Source organism: Saccopteryx leptura, chromosome 2, assembly GCF_036850995.1.
Source record: "Saccopteryx leptura isolate mSacLep1 chromosome 2, mSacLep1_pri_phased_curated, whole genome shotgun sequence".
Classification (NCBI taxonomy): domain Eukaryota; kingdom Metazoa; phylum Chordata; class Mammalia; order Chiroptera; family Emballonuridae; genus Saccopteryx; species Saccopteryx leptura.
Window position 1 is genome coordinate 249,180,816 of NC_089504.1, and position 23,620 is coordinate 249,204,435.

Consider the following 23,620-nt stretch of genomic DNA (forward strand, 5'->3'; position numbering starts at 1 on the left):
CCAGCTCAGGGGCCACATCTGAGGACAGGGTCACAGAGAACATTTCAGGCCTTAGAAGGGATGGAGCTGATGGGTCAGGGGCTGGTGGGGGTGGCATCTTCCTGGTACCCTTCTCCACCCTGGAATGTGCAGACATACCTTTCTGTACTGTTTTGTCCTTCTTGTCTGGGGCGCACCCCAATATTCCAGGACAATCTAGGGGCGCTGTCATCAGGCATGCTCAAGTGGGACACCAGGGTTGAGGTCCTTGCAAATGAAGCCTCAGGTCCTGTGATTAATTGTGCTGTGTGACCTCCTTCTCTGGAAGGTGGGTTATATGTGTTGTGCATATCGCATGTGTCTGACTACTAGTGTGCCCCCAGCTGGCTGAGCTTTATGTGGGGGTGGTTTCTTCCATTTAGCTTTCATTCCCATTGGTTGGAAAGTCCTGGGATTGGATGGTTGAGTGGGGTTATTACAATGTAACTCTTGGGTTGGCTGAGGGGGGGCATGTGTTACAATGTAACTCTTGGGTTGGTTGAGTGGGGTTGTGTATTACAATGTAACTCCAGGGTTGGCTGAGGGGGAGGGTGTGTGTTACAATGTTACCCATGAATCACTGTGAAGAGTGGCTCCACCATGGCTCCTAGGGACCTGAGCTGTTAGTCAAGTTTATCTTGATTTTCAGTTGTAGCTGCTTTCCAAACCCATAACTGCTAAAGAGTGGCCTTTTGGGGTGGTGGTGGTATCTACTGTGATTAGAATGTAAGTACCTCATATGATCTCCTCCCCCCCCCTCTTTCTCCTCTTTCTCCTCCTCCTGCTCCTCCTCCTCTCTGCCTTCCCAGTGGCAACTGATCCTGGACAACTTCTGCATGAGGGGAGGTGCTAGTGTCCTTGTCCACAGAATGCCCAGGCAAAAAATAGGTCCTGTGATCCTGGGCTTCATCCCAGACCTATGATTTAGACCCTGGGCTGGGTTGCATGCTGCCGATACCTTCTTGGCTGGCAAACCAACCTCTACTTTGTGAAGGTCAATATGCAGCTTTGGGGGAATGCTTGATTGTTCTGGGGATAGACCCCCCAGGCATAGAAGCTGATGCCATAGTCTAGGTGGGGGGGGGGTTGCAAAGGGACATGGCCATGGTGATGTCCCCATCTTTTCATCCATTCATTCATTTGTCCATCCTTATGTTCACCACCCATCCATCCATTCCTTTGTCCGTCCACCCAGTCAATTGCTGTACAACAGACACTTATCTATCTAGCATGCACTATGTGCTAGTCATAACTTTTTGGTGACTGGAAATGGTGAAAGTGGAATTGGTGAAAATTTTGGGAGTTGAATTCGTCAGGCCTTGGAAACCATTTGTGTCTGATACTTCCATTCCTAGCAGAGCAGCAGAGATGGTCCAAACTTCAAAAATTCCACCTTAAAAACAGGGCAGCCTGCAAAGGAGAGCACCCCACCCTGGGGTAATGACGCTGTGTTCTGCACTGTCTTTAAAATCTCAAAGTTTATGGTAGGCTTTGTCCCGCCCCTCCACGGCTGGGACATGCTGACTGTGCCTGTTTCTTTTCTCTTCTTGTTTCTCTCCTTTTCCTGTGAAAGCACAGTTTTCTGTTTTTCTCCCCCCGCTGTGCCCCTTTATGCCTTTGTCGCTTCTCTTCAGTTTTCTGTGCAATTACCGAGCTTTGATCTTAGAGGTTTATTTCCATGGGTGGCTTGGAGTTCAGGGCGTCAGCCCCACTGTTCAACAGTTTTTTAAAACTAAAAGGCCCATGCAGATTAAAAACACATTATCTTTCCACAAGGTAGGAGTCAACAAATGAACCCGCGTGGTGAGTTTCTAGGCAACGGGCCCACGAGCTCGGCTGAGGGAAAGCAAGAGGTAATCAGATTCCCTTGTCACGGCTCCTGGCCACGAATGCTCCTTTATTTCCAACAGGATGCGTGTGCCCGCTCTGTTCTAGTGAGCGGTGTCGAGTGGGACCAGGTGTTGGCTGTCTGGGACGGGATAGTGCCGAACAGCAGAAACAAACACAGTCGACCAGTGCAGATGGTCATGAGCGCTGTGGAGAAACTCACGTCGGGCCACAGACAGCAAGAAGGGGATGGGCATGGGCCATGCCAGTATCTTGTCAAGTTCCATCGGGTTGGGGTGGAAAGTGGGCTTTATGTCACATGCCACGTGGTCGCAGGCGGGAGCCTGCCGCCTGGAGACAGCAGTGGGAAGGGCCCTCGTAAATGGTCTGTTCAGGTGCTCTCTTCCTTTCCTGGGGCTGCCACCCTAACGACCACCAACTGGGTGGCCCGAGACCACAGGGCTGCATTCTCGCACCACTCTGGAGTCTGGAATCGAGGTGTCAGCAGGGCTGAGCTCTGCTCAAGGCTCCAGGGGTTCAGGTCCTTCCTGCTTCTTGCGGCTCCGGGTGGCTCCTGGTGTTCCTTTGCTTGTAGTCCCGTCCCTCCGATCTGTGCCTCTGTCATCTCCAGGCTGTGTGTGTGTGCCTGTCTCTGTGTCCTCTCTTTATGAGGACACCAGTCATTGGACTTAAAACCCACCCTCATTAAATATAACCTCATGTTAACCATTTCCAGGTGCAAAGACTAGTTCCAGATGAGATCACGTTCTGAGGTCCCCCCGAACATGAGTTTGGGCTGAGGGGGACGCGGGGCGGGGACAAGAGGGGACACTATTTAACCCATTACAGGTGCAGGATCAGGAGCTGGCAACACATCTGATGTGCACTTGCCAGCTTGGATCCAGACGGAGTTTGGGGCAGCCCAGCCCCACATGCTCGATCCCCAGTGAGACTGGAGTTCTGGGTGAGGACTCCACAGGGCTGTTAAGTCTTCAGTCAACTCAGCCGCAAAACACTCATGTTCTGTCCTGTCAACTGGGCTCTTCCAGGACAAAAAGAGGTTCCACGGTCTCTGGAAGGTTTCATAGTTGCAATCTGACTTTGCAAGTCCGTCCAGAAGGCCCGTGACCCTCTCTTTCCATCCACACACGTTTGTTGGTACACTGGCCTGGTGGGCATGGCACACAGCCTCTGCCAGCCAGCAGGTGCCCAGAATGACCCTCAGGCGGCTTGTCTTTTAGGGTCCCTCGTGTACGAGAAAGAACTCGCTGTTACCTTGGTTACGCAAGTACACACACACACACACACACACACACACAGTTTCAACCTGATTGATCTGATCCACTCCCCTCTGCAAGGGGCAATTTGAAATTGTCAAGGAGAATGTGTGTCCAATGGGTACACGTTACAAATGACCAGAAAGAATGGTCTTTGTTGGATGAGATGAAAGCCGCCACTTCGCGAGGGCCTCCGGAGGAGGGGCCTGCTCAGGTGCAGGAAGCGGCCCCCGCCCCCGCCCACCGCAGAGCGCTATCCCAGTGCGGGGTGCCCCACGGCTGTGTTCACTCACCCGTCACCACCCACCACCGTGGCCCCGGGGCTGGATTTAGCTGTTAGGTCATTTCCCAATTTATATTAAAACAGTAACAACATACAAAGTATTGCTCTTGGAGAGGGAACTAAAGAAAGTCAGCTCAGCGCAAAAGGAAGAGGGAAAACCCATTGAGAGGTTCGGGTCTGTGGACCCGGTCTGCTCGGGAAGACCTTTGCTGATGTGTAACTTCTGAGGATGGACGGACGTGAGCAAGTTCCTGAGTGACCCTGGCGGCCGTGAGGCCGAGGCACAGAGGGGAGAATTCCGGGCGTGTCTGTCGCAGCAGGGACGTGACAGGACACGTTTCTGAGGCTCCGTCAATACCATGAATATTTATGACCCGCCCCACGGAGACGCCCGCCCAGCAGCACATCCATCAAAGGCTCCTGGTCGGGAGTCGCTCGGCTGTACTGGGGGGCATGCCCTAGGTGACAGCCCCGTGTGAGAGCGGTCCTGCGAAGGTGTCACACTCCTGCTTACACGCCCGTCACGTGCCGACCTCATCGGGAGCCTGCCTTCTGAGAGGCTGAGTTTCTCTCCGAAACGGAAGTCTGTCCCGCGTCAGGGGGACGGGATCGTGGGTGCTCACGTTGTCTGTGGGCGTGGAGACCTCGGAGAGTCCTATCTGGCCGTGACAGCCAGACTCCTCGCAGGTGCCGTGACTGGGCCACCCCCTCTGTCCGGTCAGTAAAGGGACAGCCCCTGTCCACAGCCCTGGAGCTGCAGGGACCCGTGTGCTGCCTCAGATCACGTCTGGCCTGCCACTCACTTAAGCTCTGTGCCCTTCCCTCTGCAGCCTCAGCCATTCGGTCTGTAAAAGGGGTGCTGTGCCTCCTACTGGGGTCACCTTGTCAGGGTCGTGGGGGGTGGAAGGAGCCCAGGAACGGACGCTGCTGGTCACATGGCATGGGTGACAAATGTGAATGCCTTCTCCCGGTCAGCATGCCAGTGTGCTTCACAGCGAAATGGCTGAGAGTAGTGGTGAAATTAAAATGCTTCATTACAAGAGGCCCCTGAGCAGTCAGAATGGACGCAGCTTGTGAATCGGTTGGCCCCATCCTGGCCCTGTGTGCACCAGCTGTCCCCCAGCCCCGCGGGGACAGGGCAAGGAAGTGTCACAGTGCACCTGTCACTGCAGAGCTGAGCACAGCACCCAGTGCGCCCCTCTCTGAGCAGCTGCAGTTCTGCAAATGGGCAAGGTGGCCGCGTTTCTGGCTTGAACTTTCTTTTTCCTGAACTGGGGGGGACTCCCGGGCACCTGTCCCTGGGGTGCCCACTAGGTGGTGCTCACAGACCAGCTTGTGGCCGCCCTTGCTCTGCGGTCCCCTCCCCCAGAAGGCTCCCTGGACACCCGCCCTTGGCTGGTTCTCTCTCCACTTAAGGACTGCTCATCATGCTGCACCGAGCCCTTTATTCTCCTGGGATCTCCAGAAGTGGGGGCTCCTCCTGCATCCCCGCCCAGGGTTCCGCTCAGCACCTGACACCTGGCAGCGTGCAAGGTGTCACCTCCCTCAGCCTCCACTGCCTGCCCTGTGGCTGGGGGGACACCTACATACAGCTTTCTTTCTTTCTCTTTCTTTCTTTCTTTCTTTCTTTCTTTCTTTCTTTCTTTCTTTCTTTCTTTCTTTCTTTCTTTCTTTCTTTCTTTCCCCCCCCTCTCTCTCTTCTTTCTTTCTCTCTCTCTCTCCCTCTCTTTCCTTTCTTTCTTTCTTTCTCTCTTTCTCTTTCTTTCTCTCTCTCTCTTTCTTTATTTTTGAAAGGCTTTATAGTTTTCATTTAAAAGGAGGCATGTTCCTGATATAATTTTAGATAACACGAGGACAATAAACATCCCGCCCCACCATCGGACCTTTGTAGTATTTTGGAGCCACCATTCAACGTAACTATTCCAAGTCCACGACCGTGCGGAGAGCTGGCTGGACAGACAGGTAGCAGCAGGTGGACCTCAGACTTTACGACAATGAGGTTGTGCTCGGACTGCTGCTCTTTAACCCTTTGAGTCGTACAAATGATCATGTATGTCCTCATGCCTCCTGACCATCCAGAGTACGATTGTACATGTACGTCTTTAAACTTTAAAAACACTTAAAGGAGGCAAATGTATGTTCTTGTTTCCATACATTGGTGATCAAACAAACATGATTTTCAGTTAATAAAACTGTAATCGGAACTAATTTCATTTTTTGAAAAAAATAAAACAAAACCCCTCATTCCCAGGGGTCAGGAAGCATGAAAAAAACTCAGTACTCAAAGGGCTAAGCATTAAATTCCCTCCCTGACGCTTTTACTCAGAGATGACCAAGTTCTAATGGGAAATTTTGGGACTTCGAAAAACCACGCATCGCTGCAAGAGGTACTGGTTTTTCAGACACCTTGCGCAGACTGGGGTGGGGGATGTGAACGGGAGAACAGAGCAGTGGCCGCAGCCCTGGGTTTATTCCCATCGTGGCTAATGTCACCACGTGGCCACGGCGGCCTCGGGCTATCCTTGAGAGGCTGGTCTTTTATGTCAGTATAGCGTATTTTTATTTTTTTAAATTAAATTTTTATTTATCTATTGAAAAATATGTTCCAGCTTTATGAGGGTTATAATTGACAAATAGAAACAGTCTGTGTTTGGGGTGAACAATTTGATGTTTTTATAGACACAGACATTATAGCATGACGACCACAGCTAAGCAAGTTGATGTATCTACCACCACATATTGGCCTCATTTTTTTTTTTTTTGGTGTTTATGTGTGTGTGTGTGTGTGTGTATCTACCCTGTTAGTAGATGCCAAGTATATGATACTATAGCTACCACGCTGCACGCTAGCTCTCCAGGGCTCATTTATCCTGTGGAACTTAAGCTTTGTACCTATGACAAACACCTGCCTGCACCCCTGCCCCCGGCAGCCACCTTGTACCCTCTGCCTCTGTGAGATTTTGACCCTTTCCAATTCTACTCCCTAAGTGAGAGCATGTGGTGCGTGTCCATCCTGTGTCTGGCTTATTTCAAGTCATGTTGTGTCCCCCAAACTCACCACTGTCCTTGCAGACGGCAGCCTTTTCTTCTTATAAACCCCATTTTCTTCCTCCATTCCTCAGTGGGCTGGCACTTGGGTTGTTTTTGCTTTTTGGGTATCGTGAATACCACGTCAGTGAGTGTGGGGCTCTAGTGCCACGTCTGAGCTGTGTGCTACAGTAGCCGCTAATGACGTAGGTCTATTTAACTTTAAATCAATCAACGTTAAATGCAATGAAAATTCAGGCCCTAGTAGGGTGGCTCAGTGGTAGAGCATCAGCCTGGCATGTGGAAGTCCTGGGTTCGATTCCCAGGTCACCAGTGGGAGCCGGGATGGATGGAGTGACCTGGCTCTTGGTATTGGTGACGTCAGAAACAGGACCCGCTGATTTTTTTAGGTGAGATTTCTTTAACGAAGAAGGAAGGACTCATCTCGAGACTAAAGACCAAGCTGCCCACGGACCTTGCTGGGGGCGTCATCCTGCTTTTGATTCCTTAGACTCAGCAGGAGACGCCGCCCGCCTGTTCTTTCCTGAGAAAGGGGTGGTGGCGTGCAGGGGAGACCAGGGATTGGGGGGGACGCGGGGGACCTCCTCACTGTAGTGATCTTGTCTGAATAAGATTTCCTGGGAGCCTTTTCAGGCGATCTTTTCAGTGAGGGACAGAGTCATCTTCTTTACGCTTCTTGGAATGTCACGTGTACCAAAGGGTAATGACATCCTCCTCCTCATCATTTTTTTTGATAATTTAGCTCACTTCCTTGTTAGCTTCAGAATCACAGGGGGAGGGGGGCTAGTTGAACATGTGGATACTCAGTTGGGTGCCGAGTCGCTCTGGTTTAGTTAATAACCCTTACGACAGCCCTGCTCTGTGCCCTGCCCTCCTGCTGCGGCTCCGCGGCTCGGACTCGTGTCTTGCAGGCAGGTGAGGGGCTGGGCCGGCACCGAGACCAAGCCCTGGCCTTCGGTTCCAGATAGCATCCCCTCTCCGCTCCATAGGGCTGCTGTCCTGGCGTCTTGGCGGGGGCCCTTCCCATCTGCCCTCTCCGTTACGAGGAAACTGATTCAGGCGAACAATTCCACTTTCCAAAACATTTGTTCTCAGTACAGAACACCGGTTAAACACAGACGTCAATAAAGAAGAACACAGAAAATGGTGTTTCCTTTCCTGCCCCGGGGACCTGCTCCGACACACGCACCGCCAGCGTCTCTGCGTCTTGTTTTTAACAAAACGACAGTCGTATTTTTACTTCTTAACCTTTTGCTCCCCCCCCCCATCTCATAGTTGAATTGGTTTGCTACGGCAGTGTCATAACGCACTCAGAATTCAGCGTCTTAAACAACAGGCGCTTACGGGTCACTGAGGTGGCTGGGGTGCCTCTGGGCCACCTGTCTCCCCTCCTTCTCCCGGGACTGGGGGTCCAGGCTGGCCGATTCTGTCCATGGCCACAGTGGAAAGAGGAGACAGGCAGAGAGGTGAGCCTGTCCCACTCCGTGGCTGGGAACAGAAACACTGTTTCTTTCGCCTACTTTGCACCGGAGGACACGTGCTTTCTTTTGCTGTGTCTCTCCCAGCCTCCTACATGCACAGAAGAACTAAACTCCCAATTTCTCCCCAGTTTCTCTCCGTAATAGCTCCTGTCACCGTGCATTATATATTGAACACTCAGACTCGTGGGAAACTCCGTCTGATAGAATAATCTGCATAATTTTGTCCACAGACGACTATAGGGAAAAAAAAAATAACGATGACATTATTAGATCAGGGCATGAGATTTGACGCTGGCTGAATGCTCCTGATGAAAAGGTTGAATAGCTTCTGCTTCCTGCAGACGTGGAAATGGGCGGGGGCTGGGGGCTGGGGAGAATCTGGCCCAGGCTGACACAGGTCACCGGGTCTCTGCATTGCTGTCCTGTGGGTGACTGGGTGGCTGGAAGTTTTCCCAGCAGAGGTGGAGAGAGGGGACCTCAGGGTTGCACCTGAATGTAACTTAGTAATATTGCTTTTTTTCCATCACAGGTACCCCTTGCGTGGTAGCGTGGGCCCGTAACAACTGTAACAATCTCAGTAATCCACAGGAAACATTGTGTTTGCTTGGTGAACTTTTAAAAAGTCTTTGTCAGGACATTAAAGCTCCCTTGCTATTGATTATAAATGTATCGGGAAATGAGAAAACTAACACAACTAGTGTTTACCTCTTATACATCATTGTCTGAAACATTTACATGACTCAGTTTCCTCTGGAGATGGGGACAGCCCTCCCTGCCCTGTTATGCCCTGGTGGCGTGATGGCGTGGCGTGGTGTGCTGTGGCAGGGAAGCACGGAGGCACGGAGGAGAGCTTCGGGTGTGGTCGGGAGAGAACACCGAGTAGAGCCCACTGTGCATGCAGCCGTCGTAGCTCCGGGACTCTGCCGATGCAGGACGGCTGGTTGTTTTCTAAGTGAGACTGGCGTCCTAAATGCCTGTTTCTCCCTCAAGTAGGCAGTCACTGCTTTTGACCCAGTGATTATTCAGTTGTGCCTGGGACTACCTGCACATCAGGGAAGAGACGCATGGGCGTGTGTCATTGGCTCCGTTCATGAGGAGCCCCTGGAAACGACTTGGGACCCACTGGTGCTGAGCTCAGTTCCAGCCCGGCCAGCTTGTCAACCACAACACGAGCACGTGGTCCCGTGTCACAGGCACGTGGCAAGGAGGAGCCTGCGGTCTGCCCAGGGTGTTACCTCAACCGGGAGGCTGCTGTTTGCAAGTCACGGAAGGCCCAACCTGATTGGACCAGCCGGGCCGTGTGCCAGTCCCCAAACCAATCACTGCGGCCAGAGAGAGGCGGGATGCTGGGTGGCTGTTGGCCAGGGTGGGGTCCCAGCCAGCGTTGCTGGAGCCGGAGGTGAGGGAGGGCTCCTGTCTGCAGAATAAGGCGTGAGACAGGTCAGGGGTCGAGTTCACTCACGCATCCCTACGCTCTCTCCTGTCGGCAGTGGAGATGAACTTGACTGCCCACCAGGCAACCCTTTTCTTTGTACCTGACACTTCCTTGTGCCTGTTTAAATAGCCTTTGCCCCTCATGCTCTGAGTGACCCGTGTTCACGAGCTGGCCCCACGCGCTGGTAATGGCCGATAAGCTGCTGTCGGGGGACATCTGGACAGTGCTTCCACACTGCCTGATTTTACGAGCTCTCTGAACGCCATCCTACTTTAGATGACTTTCTTTGGTGTCCTTCAGGGATGCTTAAAGAGCCGAGGTTTGAAATCACTGCTTTGCGAATAATAAATGACTAGAAACCGAGAGTCACCATCGAGGGGGGGAGCAAGATGGGCACGGAGTTGTGTAATGCGCAATGCTGGGGTCTCCAGCCACTGTCTCAGACGGGGCCGGCGTCCCCGCTCACCGCCAGGGGAGGCCAGCCTGTTGCCCGTGGGGCCAGGAAGCAGAAGTCCAAGGGTCTTAGAGCAAAGTTGGGTCAGAGTTGGATTCCTGTTCAGAGGCTGAGATCCCTGGGCCTCAGGCTTGGGGTTCAGGACCCCCCCCACTAACCTGGTCGGAATGGGACATATCTGCAGCCCATGTGGCCATGGCTTGGCCCTAAAGCTTAAAGACATAAGCTTCGCATTGGTAAACACATCTGTGTACGGGTTTCAGAATCAAAGCCGCTGTAAATCTAACATTTATCCTTAAAGCTTCTGAGTTAGGCAGAGAAATGGATTGTCGGTTGCATTTTATGGGTGAAGAACGTAGAGGAAGATTTGAGCCAGGACTGTGGGCTTCCGGGTCTCTGGGCTCTTATCCACGTCCTGGTGGGTTGTCAGAAGTGTGATTCTGCCCCCAATCTGGAATCCTTTTCAGCTTGGCTTCCCTCGCTTGTGCAATGAGGTGGAAAGCAGTCATCCTTCATCAGAGATGTTCGAGGGAGTGATAAGACCAGGTAACATTTATCAAGTACTTACGATGCACCAGGCACTGTTCTTTAGTCCTCTCTTTGTGACTCACTGTGAATACATATTATACGGTATGTTATTACAAACATGCATTATCACCAACAGAGAATGCATGTAGATCACTCAGCACGGCGCCCGACACTTACCTGCGTGTATAACGAGAAAGTTAGTAGTCATAAATGATGTTCGTTCAGGACTCACCACAGTCTCTATCTTTACAGACTTTAATTCATTGGTTTGCTTGTATTTTTTGTTCATGCTTTTGGTTCTTCATATTATTTTAAAATTTCCTATGACTCTGAGTAAATGCATTCCCCAAATTCTGGCATCGGCATTCCCCAGATGTTCACATTCTCTCTCTCGATGATCCTACATCTGTAACAACGTCAGGGTGGATTTCCTCAAAACTCTTAACATAAGCAGGGTGAACTTATCAGAATCAGGAACCGAATATCATGAGAAAGAATAATTGTATCCTAAGACCTCAGTCAGATTGCATTCTAACACTAACAATTGTTAATAGCAAAAGAAAAATATCCTTTTTCCTTGAGTGAGGGTGCAGTTGACAATCACACATACATTTCTTTGCCCCTTAAGATACCTTCGATCTCGAAGTTTCTTAGTCTTTGTCTTTCAGACCGTGATGTGTTTGAAACGTGCCGGGCGGTTCTTTTGTAGAATGCCCCATAGTGTGGGCTTGTCTGGTGTTTTCCTCATGATTAGGTTCACATTTTAGGTGAGGGGGACACTTCAGAAGTGATGATACGTCCCTTTGTTAGGATGGACGATGCCTCTTCATCCCATGGGTGATCTCGTAGGTAACGTGAGGTAAGTGGGGTTGGGGTGCCACTGAGTTACGGCTTTTCTTGATGAAGTGACCCTGTCTCTTATGCAGAGGTGCACCAACACTATCCAAATGTCCTGTTTCTTACCCGACTGCTAGTCACTGGCAGCTTCCGTGATGACTGTTGCCGGAAACAATTGTGGTGATAAATGGTGGCTGCCACGTGTTGGTATTCCAATCTCATCTTTCTTTTCCCATTCATTTGTTGACCTTCTACTCTAAGGATGGAATTTCCTTCCTCCTCTGTTTCTGTCAGTATTGACTCAGAAGCTAATTATGTATATAATATATATAATAGGCCCTGGCCAGTTGGCTCAGTGGTAGAGTGTCGGCCCGGCATGTGGAAGTCCTGGGTTTAATTCCTGGCCAGGGCACACAGGAAAAGTGCCCATCTGCTTCTCCATCCCTCCCCCTCTCCTTCCTCTCTGTCTCTCTCTTCCCCTCCTGCAGCCAAGGCTCCACTGGAGCAAAGTTGGCCTGGGCACTGAGGACGGCTCCATGGCCTCCACCTGAGGTGCTAGAATGGCTCCGTTTGCAACAGAGCAACACCCCAGATGGGCAGAGCATTGCCCCCTGGTGGGCATGTCATGTGGATCCCGGTAGGGCGCATGTGGGAGTCTCTCTGCCTCCCCACTTCTCACTTCAGAAATATACAAAAAAAAAAATGTATAATAAGAATGACATCTGACACCTGCTACAACATGAGTGAACTTGGAAAACATGATATTATGTACATGTACTGTAGCTAGTAGATAAACTATCTATTGTCTCTATGAAATATGTTAGTGTAATAGGCTGCTACAGTTACTAAGGGTGCTGTGTAATTGTCCCAGGTTGGCTAGTGTGGGCTTCTTCAACCTGACCCCTGGGTCCTTGTGATATTTTTCCAAGCACTTTGTTCCCTTCTGGCTTGCAGGACATTGCAGGCCCATTCCCTTGAGCTTCCCGTGCATGGACCCTGTATCGGCCGTTTCTCCCAGGACCGATCTCCTTCCTGTGGAGACAGGTCTTCAGAAAGGAAGCCTGGCTCGGGCTGCGCTGAGTGCTGATGGTATCGTGTTTGTGTCTCGGCCCTGTGGGCAAGCAGGGCCAGGGACAACGCTGTCCTACCCACATCCACACTCACATGCAAACATGCTCACAGCACCTCCCCGCAAGCCCTGGGCGGCCCCTTCGGGCCCCACTCCTGAGCACGGAGCTCACAGGCCTCTCCATTTGGAAGCTCACTGCTCGAGCCACGAGGAAGAAATGCTGGCCCTCTGCCTCGACATATGTTATTTGCTCAAACCTAGAATTCACTGAAGTACTTTCGGAATTGCTAACCCCATACTGCTTTGGAAAACAAACCTAACTAGGATTCAGTGTGTTTCCAGATATTTTTATCTTTAGCTCGAGGTATATAGTCAAAATAATAGGAGGGAAAGTTACACGCGGCTCCTCTTGAATAGTTTAAATCATTTTCGAATAAATAGCTCTGAGTAGTTTCAAACAGGGGAGGCTTGCCCGTTTGGGCTGGGGGCTCTGTGCCTGCCGTCACCCGACTTGGGGACCCAAGATGATACAGTGGCCACGGTCAGTGTGGCCGTGGAAGGGAGAGCCCGGGGTCTTGTGCTCTGAGAGCTTCTTATTGGAGTGGAGGGGAGCACATCATTCCACTGACATTTCATTGGCTGAATCACGTCACATGGCCACACCCAACTTCAAGTGGACAATAAAATGCAACCGGACAAGGTACCCCCAAAGAGGACGGTCTTATCTGTCTAATGGCATCCTTTGAAGTTTTTTCTATTTATAATTGATTTTAGAGAGAGATCGAGAGAGAGAAACATTGATGTGCTCTTCCACTCATTTATGCATTCATGGTTTTTTCTCGCATGTGCCCTGCCAGCGATCAAACCCACACAACCCTTGGCCTACTGGGAATGAGGCTTGAAATTCTTTGGAAAAATTCCTATTTTACAGAGAAGGAACTTGAAGCACCCTTGCCTAGTAGCCAATATATGGATCCACCCCATAGCTTCACCGGCTGCCCTAGTATTTTATACCGTGTCCCGCTACCCATTGCCCCCTATCTTCCCCTCCCCCTCTGGGGCCCTCACAACCACCTACTTACTTCCCGTCTCCATGGACATGACCCTTCTGGACGTTTCACGGGAATGGAGCCCTACAGTGCACGCCCACGTGAGACCGGATTCCTTCACTCCACGTATCATGTGTTTGAGGTTCACTCATGTGGCTGCCAGTGTCCGAATGCTATTCCTCTTCATGGGTGAATAATATTCCACCATAGGGAAGGGCCTGCATGTCATTTATTCATTCACCAGTCGATGGACGTGAAGGTTGTTTCTACTTTGGCTGTGATGCATAATGGTGCTGTACAGGTTTCTGTGGGGGACGTATGCTTTCTCTTCTCTTGAAGATACACACAAATAAAACACACACACACACAAACACTTGGAGCAGATTTTAACAAACTCCTCTAGGTTAAAAGCTTCCCACACGGGCTGAGCTCAGAGCCAGGCTTAGTACTCACAGCCTTGACAGTGAGGTCATCCAGGGATGGTTGGATAAGTCAAACAATGGCAGTTCTTTGGGGGATGAGGTTTTCAGAGGTCTCCAAACCCGCCCCGCCCCCTCCGGTGCCTTTTCGAACGGCTGGCCTTCGTGGTGAATGTGGGCTGTTATTTTTCAGAGACCCCGCAGAGCTCTGGAGAGTTGGGGAGGGGAGTGAGTCAGGTTAAAATGCCACAGAGTTCTCCACTTTTAACCGAGATTCGGCCGTTTTTCTTTCCTAAACGCTGTTTTGGATGCACATGCCTTTGTTTTATTTCCAGAGCTCTGCAGGAGTTGATCTTGATTTTTTGTTGTTGTTGTTATTTTGGTGCTGGTTTTCTCCTTGCTCTCACGGGGCAGAGAATATCCGGGTGCCCTGACCCAGCCGTTCCCACTGGAGTTGCTCCAGCGTTCCGCTTTGGTGGGAACCCGTCCTCGTGAAGCAACAAGCACACGCGGGAAGTGTATACGCCCACGCTGGGTTATTTCACGTGACTCGGGTTTTCGGCGACTGCCCGTCCACACGCCCATCGCAGCAACACGTGTCAGAGCCAGTTTCCCACCCAGGCGGTGCCGTGTGCAAGCGAGAGAAGGCGTCCCCGTTGGAGGAGGGCGGCGTGCGGCGACAGGTCGGAGATGAAGCAGGAAGCTACTGTTATAAAGTACTGCAGTCCGCAGGTTACACAGAGACCCCAAGGCAGGTGACAGAAGACATTTGAGGAGTTTATTAATTAGCCGGCCAGCTAGCTACACGGGGCACGGTCCCCAATCATGTAGGCCCTCATACCGTTCTGAGCCTTTTTTTATACAAAATCAAGTACTGGTTGGGGTGGGTAAGGAGGGAGCATGGTACAATAGTTAGTTACTAACAAGCTTACAATATCTATCTATAGGATCTATTAAAAGGGAAAAGCATTCCCACACATCAAGACCACAAGATAACACAGTAGTGATAAATGTTTTACATACCCGGCAAAGACATTCCCAGAGCTTCTAGTGTCTACCCCCATCCCTGTCGCCACAATGAAATGTTTAGCTTAGGCTAAGGAGAGAAGTTAAATGATGAAATTACCTTTGCTAAAAGTGTTGGGGCTAGCTTATTAGGAAACCCAATAAGCTAGTGTCTTGCTTTAGCTTACAAGTTTTATACATATAAAGAATTTCAAAACGGATGATTATTAGAAAGCATATAAAATGTTACAGAATGCAGGTTTTTCAAGCAAGGGGAGTGGACTCATGATCCCTTTGTCTAGAGGTATATGTCACTCTCAGGACTCCAGGAGGGAAGAGTTAGAATCAGTGTAGGAATTTTTAATTAAGATATGTAAACACTGTCTCCTAAAGGCTCTTAAGGAAGGAGAAGAGGAAGTTTTTCAGATAAGTTTTACCTTCTTTGCTGTCTAGCAAATGGCCTCAGTCTTTCCAGAGAACTATAGTTAAATTATGATGAACTACTAATTAACTTTTGCCCCTTTGATCTCTTTCTCTTGGGTATTTTTCTCATCAGAAAGGAAGGGTAAAGGGGCATGACTCTGCCTTTTAAAATACTAATGTTAACATTTTTTGCAATTCCTTGGCACCTTATCACAACAGAACCTATGGACACGCCGAGGGATCCTCAGAGGAAGAGAGAAGCGAATATATTCCCAGCATCTCAGTCCCTGGGCTGAGAGGGACATCTTGGGGAACATGCCAAGGTTTCGGGCAGGGGGGATAGGAGTGCAGGGGTTCATCGTCTGGGTCCCGCTCTCTCCTTGTTTGTGCTGTTGTCTGTCTTTATCTGAAACTGAAATCCAGGCTCCGTCCACTCGGTTGATAAGCTTTGAAAACAGTGGCTGCATCCCCAGGGAACCTTGACACATATCGGAAAGCACTGGGTGCTGTGTGTGACATGTCCCCGGAGGACATGCACGCTGTTTGATGTTACAGAATGAGACCTGGGGTAGGAGGGGGTGTGGTCAGTCCCTCCTTCCCCCATGCCCCCACTGCTTGCTGCTGGTGCCTGTTTGCTGACGTGCGCCCCCTTCTCTCCTGTGCAGGACACGGAGATCCTGAACACGGCCATCGTCACTGGCAGGGCTGTGTCGGTTCCCGTCAAGGTCGTAGCTGTCCAGGAGGACGGCTCCGTGGTGGACGTGTCTGAGTCCGTGGATTGCAGGTCTGCGGATGAAGACATTGTGAAGGTACGGTGCACGTTGTTCCCGGGTCTCCCAATGGTTGGATCTTCTTTGGGTCCCTTCTTCTGCCCCATGTCTGGTTCTGATGGAGCGGCATCCTAGGCTCCAGAGGGCTGGAGTCATGGTGACCAGGCTGAGGATTGAGTGACCAAGAGTGCTCCCCCTGGAATGGGGGCCCCAGTCTTAATCTTGAGCAAAAATAATTTTCTTTCTCCTCTTTGTTCCCGGGACAATATTTCCCTCACAAGAACCATCCACACTCCACATTCTTGCTTATTGCTGGGCTATATAAATTCTTTACTCAGTATGTCTTCCTTAAATACCTCAAGTTTGCACACTTAACTATCAGTCTGGCCTCATTCTAACACGGTACAACCCTTGAGCTTGGTGCCTACTATGCGTTTGTTAATATAGATGAAAATGAGTGAGGATTACATTTTTAAAAAGGTTCCTTCCTCCCTGTGCTTCCTGCCTTGGGTGTTACCAGGGGGACACGGCTCATGGCTGGGAATCTGGCCAGGGGACATGTCCGCAGGGCTGTCCATGCTACTGAGCTGGATTTGTGACCCTGAGTTCAGCCAGGAGCCGTCCTGTTCGAGTCACCACATTTACTGTTTCTGACTGTTTTTATGTAGCTGATGGGCTGGCAGTTCTCTCTGGCAGCAGAGACGTCACCCGGAGCTGACCAAGGGCATCTGTGCGTCTTACCTCTGTCCTCCAGGTCACTCCCGTCTGCCACAGGCAGGCTGAGGGGCGTCTGCCTTGTCACTCCCCTCATGCCACTGTGGCTTTCCAGGAGCAGGTCTGCAGGAAACGGGGCTGTTTCTCGTATCCTGGTCTCTATACACATATACAGCGCATGGTAGACCTCGCTCTGTCCCCCCAACCACGAGTCTGTGTCTTTCTGGGCACACGAGGACTGCCTGAAACTGGACTGTGTTCCATCACGGTGTCTGGGGCTGGGGACCCTTAAAATCCAATCCCAGGAGAAACGAGTGAAGGGTGTGTGGGGTGGAGAGGGAGGCAGGGCGGCTCTTTTGAATTCTTTCACGGGCTCTCGAGAGGGAGATGGGAGACCTGTGCCTTTTAGGTTCCAAGAGTGAAAGCAGAGAGGGACCCAACAGAGATCAGCACTGTGAGAGGGGACGCAGCGGCCACACCATCTCTGGTCCGGCTTTCAGACACGTGATGCTGGCCCAGGTCCTGAACCTGCTTCCCCGCGGTGTGATTGTGGACCAATCACTTAACGTCCCTGAGCCCAGGGTCCATCTCTGTCCAACGAGGGGACAGTGACACCGTGGGGCAGGTGCCTGTCCTAGAGATTTGTTCTGAACTCAGCGTATGAATGAGAATAAGTGGGTATTTAGGATCACCAAAATAACCTTTGGAAACCCTTTAGGGAACACTTGGGTTCAAAAAGTTCAAAAGACCGTTGATCTTTAAAAAAAAGAAGTATCTGCTTGCATTTCATTTGAGCTGCGGACAGATTTTTCTGGAGCATATTACAGGGCGAGGGCCAGTTTTAAAGGAACTGCGGGGGGGCATGTCTAGATGAGTTTGACTTGGGGGGAGCTGCAGATAAGACACACACTCCACTCTCTTTTATTTTTCTCATTCATGTTTCCTGATGACAGTGCTGTCAGAGGTCTGTCTAAAGTCATTCCAGGCACACGTAACTGAGTTACTGTTTGTAAACTCTGTGTATGGCCTGACCCCGACGTGGAGATTTGAGGACCATAAAAAAAGGGTGCCTATCTGAAGGAAGCCACGTAGTGCTTGACCTGTAGGCAGTCTGTCAGTAAATATTATATCCATTTGTATTTACTGATTGGTGTCCATAGTCATAGCTGTGTGTTTGAACCTCTGCTTGTCTATAAGGTCTGTCCACGGTGTCTGTGACCCTGCTGTCTCAGCCCTGAGACGTGGTGGTGCACAGCTGGGCTCCGTAAATGTTGGTTGACCATGCTCACCGGTGCATGGGGGAAGCAACTGCTAGAGCTTCTCGGAGATGGGACAGGCCACCGGGCAGGAGAGCTTCCCGGAGACGGGACAGGCCACCGGGCAGGAGAGCTTCCCGGAGACGGGACAGGCCACCGGGCAGGGGTGGCTGCCTGGTCTTTAGCGGAATACCTCCAGTGACTTTCCTGTGATTGGAAAGAGGGGTGGAGAGGCTGCAGGTGCCTCACCGTCTGGGGGACTTGGACCTGATCCCACAGCCCGAGATGCCTCCTTTCTGTGCTCCTGGGTGGGTTTTTATCCCCCAAATACAGTGTGTCCGTAAAGTCCCGGTGCACTTTTGACCAGTCACAGGAAAGCAACAAAAGACGATAGAAATGTGAAATCTGCACCAAATTAAAGGAAAACTCTCCCAGTTTCATACCTATTCAGTGTAGTTCGATGTGGGCTCACGCACAGATTTTTATTTTTTATTTTTATTTATTTATTCATTTTAGAGGAGAGAGAGAGATTGAGAGAGAGAGAGAGAGAGAAAGAGAGAGAGAGAAGGTGGGGAGGAGCTGGAAGCATCAACTCCAATATGTACCTTGACCAGGCAAGCCCAGGGTTTTGAACCGGCAACCTCAGCATTCCAGGTGAACGCTTTATCCACTGCACCACCACAGGTCAGGCCATGCACAGATTTTTTAGGGCTCCTTAGGTAGCTATCCCGTATAGCCTCTACAGACTTGTCACTGACTGATGGCCTACCAGATGGGGTTTCTCCACCAAACTGCCGGTTTCCTTCAACTGCTTATCCCACCGAGTAATGTTATTCCTATGTGGTGGTGCTTTGTTATAAACACGCTGATATTCACGTTGTACTTTGGTCACGGATTCGAATTTAGTGAGCCCCAGAACACACTGAACTTTCCTCCGTACCGTCCACATCTCGACTGGCATGGCCGTGGGCTGCTCCGCTGTATACACGGCGTTACGTCATCATCTGCGCAGGTGCACATGCTGCCACATCATCCTACAGAAACTGGGAGGGTTTTCCTTTTATTTGGTGCAGATTTCACATTTCTCTTGTCTTTTGTTGCTTTCCTGTGACCGGTCAATAGTGCACCGTGACTTTACGGACACACTGTACTTCACCATCGGCTATGTGTGGTGGGCGAGGCGTGAGGCGCTCCGGGCACCACGGAGGGGTAGTGCGTGTGCGTTTGGTTCCTGCTCGTCCCTAATAATAAAGACCTTTGTGACCACACTCGGCCACCTGGATGGCCCAGGATAATCCTTTCACCTCAAGGTGACGTCTGCACGGGCATTCGTGTCCTAGAGTTGCCTCCATAATAAGTTACCATGCGTGCAGTGGCTGAGAGCAACATCCATTTATTTTGCACCCCCACCCCCATTCTGGAGACCGGATGTCTGCACTCAGGGTATTGCCAGGCTTGGGGGGGGGTCCTCCTGCCTCTTCCAGCTTCTGGTGGATCCGGGTGTCCTTGGCTTGTGGTGACATCTCTCCAGTTTCTGCCTGTGTTGTCACAGGGTCTCACCCACGTGCCTCAGTGTGTGGTCTTCTCTTATGAGGCGCTTGTCATTGGGTATAGGCCCCCTGTCCCTTAATTCTGAGTTAAGGATCCCTCAATGTCCTTAACTTAATTACACCTGGAAAGACTCTGTTTCCAAATACGATCGCACTCCCGGGTACCGGGGGCTAGAAGTTGGATGGACCACTTTGAGGCCACAATTGAAATCCACTACACCGGGTAGGGTCACATATTCGGAGGTTCTGGGGATTAGGAACCTGGATATCAGACAGCTCTGTGCTGTCTGACCCACACTTATTTTTCTTCACTTTGTGGAGTTCCTTTCAAGGTCTTCAACAGAAGGAAGAAAAATTGCAATTCCGAGTTTGTAATTATGATTTCAGCTCCAAACATCTCTCTTTTGGATTAAGTGACGGGTTTCATGATTTTTACGTGCCGGTCCTTGTACCACTGGCCACCAAATTGTGGTCTTCAGAACCACAGACTCCGGTCACGCACTGTTAACCGGGCAGGGACATGTTCATGCTCAGAGAGAAGCAAATGTGAGCTCATGCTGATCTGGATGATGGTGCCCGCCAACGTCTGGCTGTGGTCATGGAGTGCCCAACCTCCCGGAGTCAGCTGGACTAGCGCTAATGAGACGCTGATGGGCCTCTTGCAAGGATATTAGCATTTCAAAGTCTTCACTGTCCCCAGGAAGGGGCTTGCTTCCAAGCTGGGTCTGTGAGGGACAAGGGGAGGGGTGGCTGTGAAGTCAGAAAAACAATAATCATGTTTCTGGCCAGTGCGCAGGGAGCCGGTACCTAAACAGGGCTCCGTGCCGCCCGTGGAGGGCATTGGTCGCTTTGATGGGGCAGCTGCGTTCCCCTGGGCGATTCCGAAGCACCTGTGAAACCTAGTAAGGTCTCGTTTTTCTCTAGGGATTGGATTTACAGAGAAGGTATCGAGGAAGGTGGGTGTGCCCTGTATGTGGTTCTTCGAGAGGCACATCTGTGCTGACGGGTGGATGGGACTGCGCTGACCTGGGGTGGCAGGTCATAGCATCCGGCAGGCTTGTGGTGACATCCTGCATCGGTGAGCTCCTGTCCCTCGCCACCTGTTCCCAGCAAACATGCATCTCTCTCTCTCTCTCTCTCTCTCTTTTATTGAAGATTAATTTACATTTTCTAGAGTTTTCTATAAATGGAACTATAGGAAGCGTGTTTGTGTCTGGCTTCTTCCACTGAGCATGATTAATTTGAGATTCACCTACACCTTTGGGTGTACTGGTGGTTTGTATTTTGTGTGTGTGTGTGACAGAGACAGAGAGAGACAGAGAGAGAGAGACAGAGAGAGACAGACAGGCCAGAAGGGAGAGAGATGAGAAGCATCAGTTCTTCGTTGCAGCACCTTAGTTGTTCATTGATTTCTTTCTCATATGTGCCTTGACCCCAGGGGGCTACAGCAGAGCGAGTGACCCCTTGCTCAAGCCAGAGACCTTGGGCTCAAACTGTTGAGCCTTGCGCAAACCAGATGAGCCTGCGCTCAAGCCAGCAACTTCGGGGTTTGGAATCTAGTTCCTCTGCATCTGAGTCTGATGCTCTATCCATTGCGCCACTGCCTGGTCAGGCAGTGGTTTTTATTTTTAATGGCTGAGTAGTATTCCGCTGCACTGCAGCTTCTCCATCTGTGGGTGGACAGGTGGGTGGTCTCTTGACTTTGGCTACACGGGTTTTTGCCTGGACATAAGCTTACCTTTCTCTTGGAATAGACAAGTTGAATAGATGGATAGTACCTGTATGTGTAACTTTTTTTTTCTTTTTTAAATAAAGAAACTGCCACTTTCTGAAGTGGTTGCCCGGCAGATACAGACTTTTAGAAAGTAGCGCCGACTTCTACGGCGGGTGGAGCTAGAAACTCTTGTCTCGGCGAACGTGAGCACAGACAATGGTTTCTCAGAGGTTGGACGGTGCCAGTCACACAGCCTCCTGCTAAATGAAGGCTCTCATCTCTTCTGTTTCTCCCATTTCAAGAGGGGCTCGCTGCACTACAGGGTCCTTTATGCTCATGACTCATTCTTGATTGCATCTGCTGAACGACTCTTAGGTTAATCTGGCGTGGACATGTGGACGGTTTAACTGTAATTGCTGGAAGAAAGTTCTCTGATTTCAAAGTGCTCTGACCTCTCTTCCCTGCAGCGTGTGTGTGTGTGGGGGGGCTTCTCACAGACTTCCTCCCCCATTCCCCCTCCCAAATGTGCCCTATATTGTCAACCACTTTGAAAGCCCAGTTTAACAAGCTCCTTGTAAACATTCAAGGCTTCAGTCCCAAGCTTTCGTTTCCTGTTTTTTTCTCCTTTTCTTTCCTAATGAAGTCATCGCTGACTGCTCGGGACGACTGGGCCGTCTCCACTGCCAAGGGCTCCTGCAGTACCGCTGCCCGTGGTCTGTGCTCCCGAGAGCGGGGAGATGACTCTATCAGCGCGTTCCTGGCGCCCTTCGTGTTGAACGCTTTATAGATGTTTGGCTTACGCTTTGATTTTTCCTCACGTGAGCACGGTTGTATGAGGAGCAGTAGATGTCCCTGTGCTGAGACCGAGCATGTGTCTGAAGGACACTCCAGGCAGGGGGCTAGTCCCTTGTCCCCTGCCCCGTTCCTTTCTTGGCAGCGTCCTTGGACGACAGATGGGTGGTGAGTACCTTGCAGGATGTTGCCGCTCTGACCCAGGGCCTGTGCCATGTCTGTGGTTGGGGCAGAAGGGGGCTTGGCTTAAGCCCATGGGGCCAAAGAATTTTGCTTCTGTAAACATGATCTCAATGATACAGAGTCCAGCCGAGCCCCTGGGGGAGCTGGCAGCGGCTTTAGGAAGGATCGACGAGCTTGACACCAGCCAGGCGGCAATGTGGACCGCATGGCTATCAGACTGTCTGCGTCGGGGTGTCCTCGGTCCAGAGGTTGTACAGTGATGGCCCCTGAGACGGTCTCTGGTTGGCCAGACGAGTGCTTTAAAATATAGACACTTAGATGCTCACATTCAAAATGTAGTTTCACCAAAACCCTGGATTTCCCGTTTCTCTTACAAAGTCTCAAGAGCTCCGAACACAGTCCTGGCTGTGTGTGTGGGTGGGGGCAGGGGCAGCTCAGGTGAGTAGCGGCCGTCCCCCCTTGAACGATGTTGGGGTGGCTGCCTCCAGGTTGCCATGGTCACCGACTCTCCTATCAGTCCCAGCAGACAGACCCACCTTCTTTGTTTCTGGGACCTCCCTGGGTGGGAAGGGGTCTGGCTGCTACATCCGCCCCACCAGCACCCCCCGAAGCTGCACGTCGGGCCGTCATTCTGAAAAACACGCATGTGAATCGCTCCCGTGACTGGCTCCCGTGACCGTCTGTGAGATAAGTTGAGCGGGAGGAGGTGGGAAAATTAGAACCCTGTATTGGATGCAATTATTTAAATTCATTGCTAATGTCATTTGAGATGTTTGAAGAGTGGAGTCACTTAACTGGCAGATCCGCTGTCATTTTATTTCGCCGCGGGGGCTGCCAGTGAGGCTGCCCAGACCAGACCTGGGCTGTGGGATCCTCGTTTAGCTCGCGCCACACAGGCAAGGACTTGCTGTCTGTCGTGGAGGGGATGCACCTGGGGACCGCTGTGCGGCGCAGTCCTGGCTTGTCTGTCTCACTCCCCTCTGTGACGGGCTCAGCCTGGCCGGGCTCCGACCTGCTGGTGTCTCTCTGGAAATCACCACCGACAACAGGGGCTTGGACGGCCAGCTGTCTCCTGGCTGTAGTGAGCACATCTCGTCCCTGCTGGGTCGCCTCAGCTCGGTCCTCTCATCGTCGGTCTTGTCCCCATTCAGATCCTGGAGCAGTGGGCATGGGGCCATCCGCTGTGTTCCTTTCTGTCCCCCCTCTGCCTGGCGCCTCGGAGATAAAGCCACCAGCCGCTGGTCCAGGCAGCTCGAGCTCACAGTTCCCAGACCTTCTTCCCCAGAGAAGCTCCTTGCCTAAAAGACACACTCACAGGTCTTCTCAAAATGTTTGGGGACTCATGAACGCTGTGGATCTGTTTCCCCTGAGAACATGCTTATCCCGCTGAGGCGCTTTTCTCGGATGGGACTTGATTTCTGGGCAAACCCCAGAAACTTTGAGCGTTGGCTCTGGCGTCTGCGCCCGCGGAACCTAAATCAGCAACCT

At 51.2% G+C, this 23,620-nt stretch overlaps 1 protein-coding gene across 1 annotated transcript in view; it reads left to right on the forward strand.

Annotated features, from left to right (window-relative positions):
* The window catches only part of TMEM132B (transmembrane protein 132B), a 235,284-nt gene that overhangs the window by 197,319 nt on the left and 14,345 nt on the right, over positions 1-23,620 (forward strand). The window contains exon 5 of the mRNA XM_066371179.1: positions 15,819-15,962. Coding sequence (XP_066227276.1) covers positions 15,819-15,962 — 144 coding nt within the window. The remainder of the gene's footprint in view (positions 1-15,818; positions 15,963-23,620) is intronic.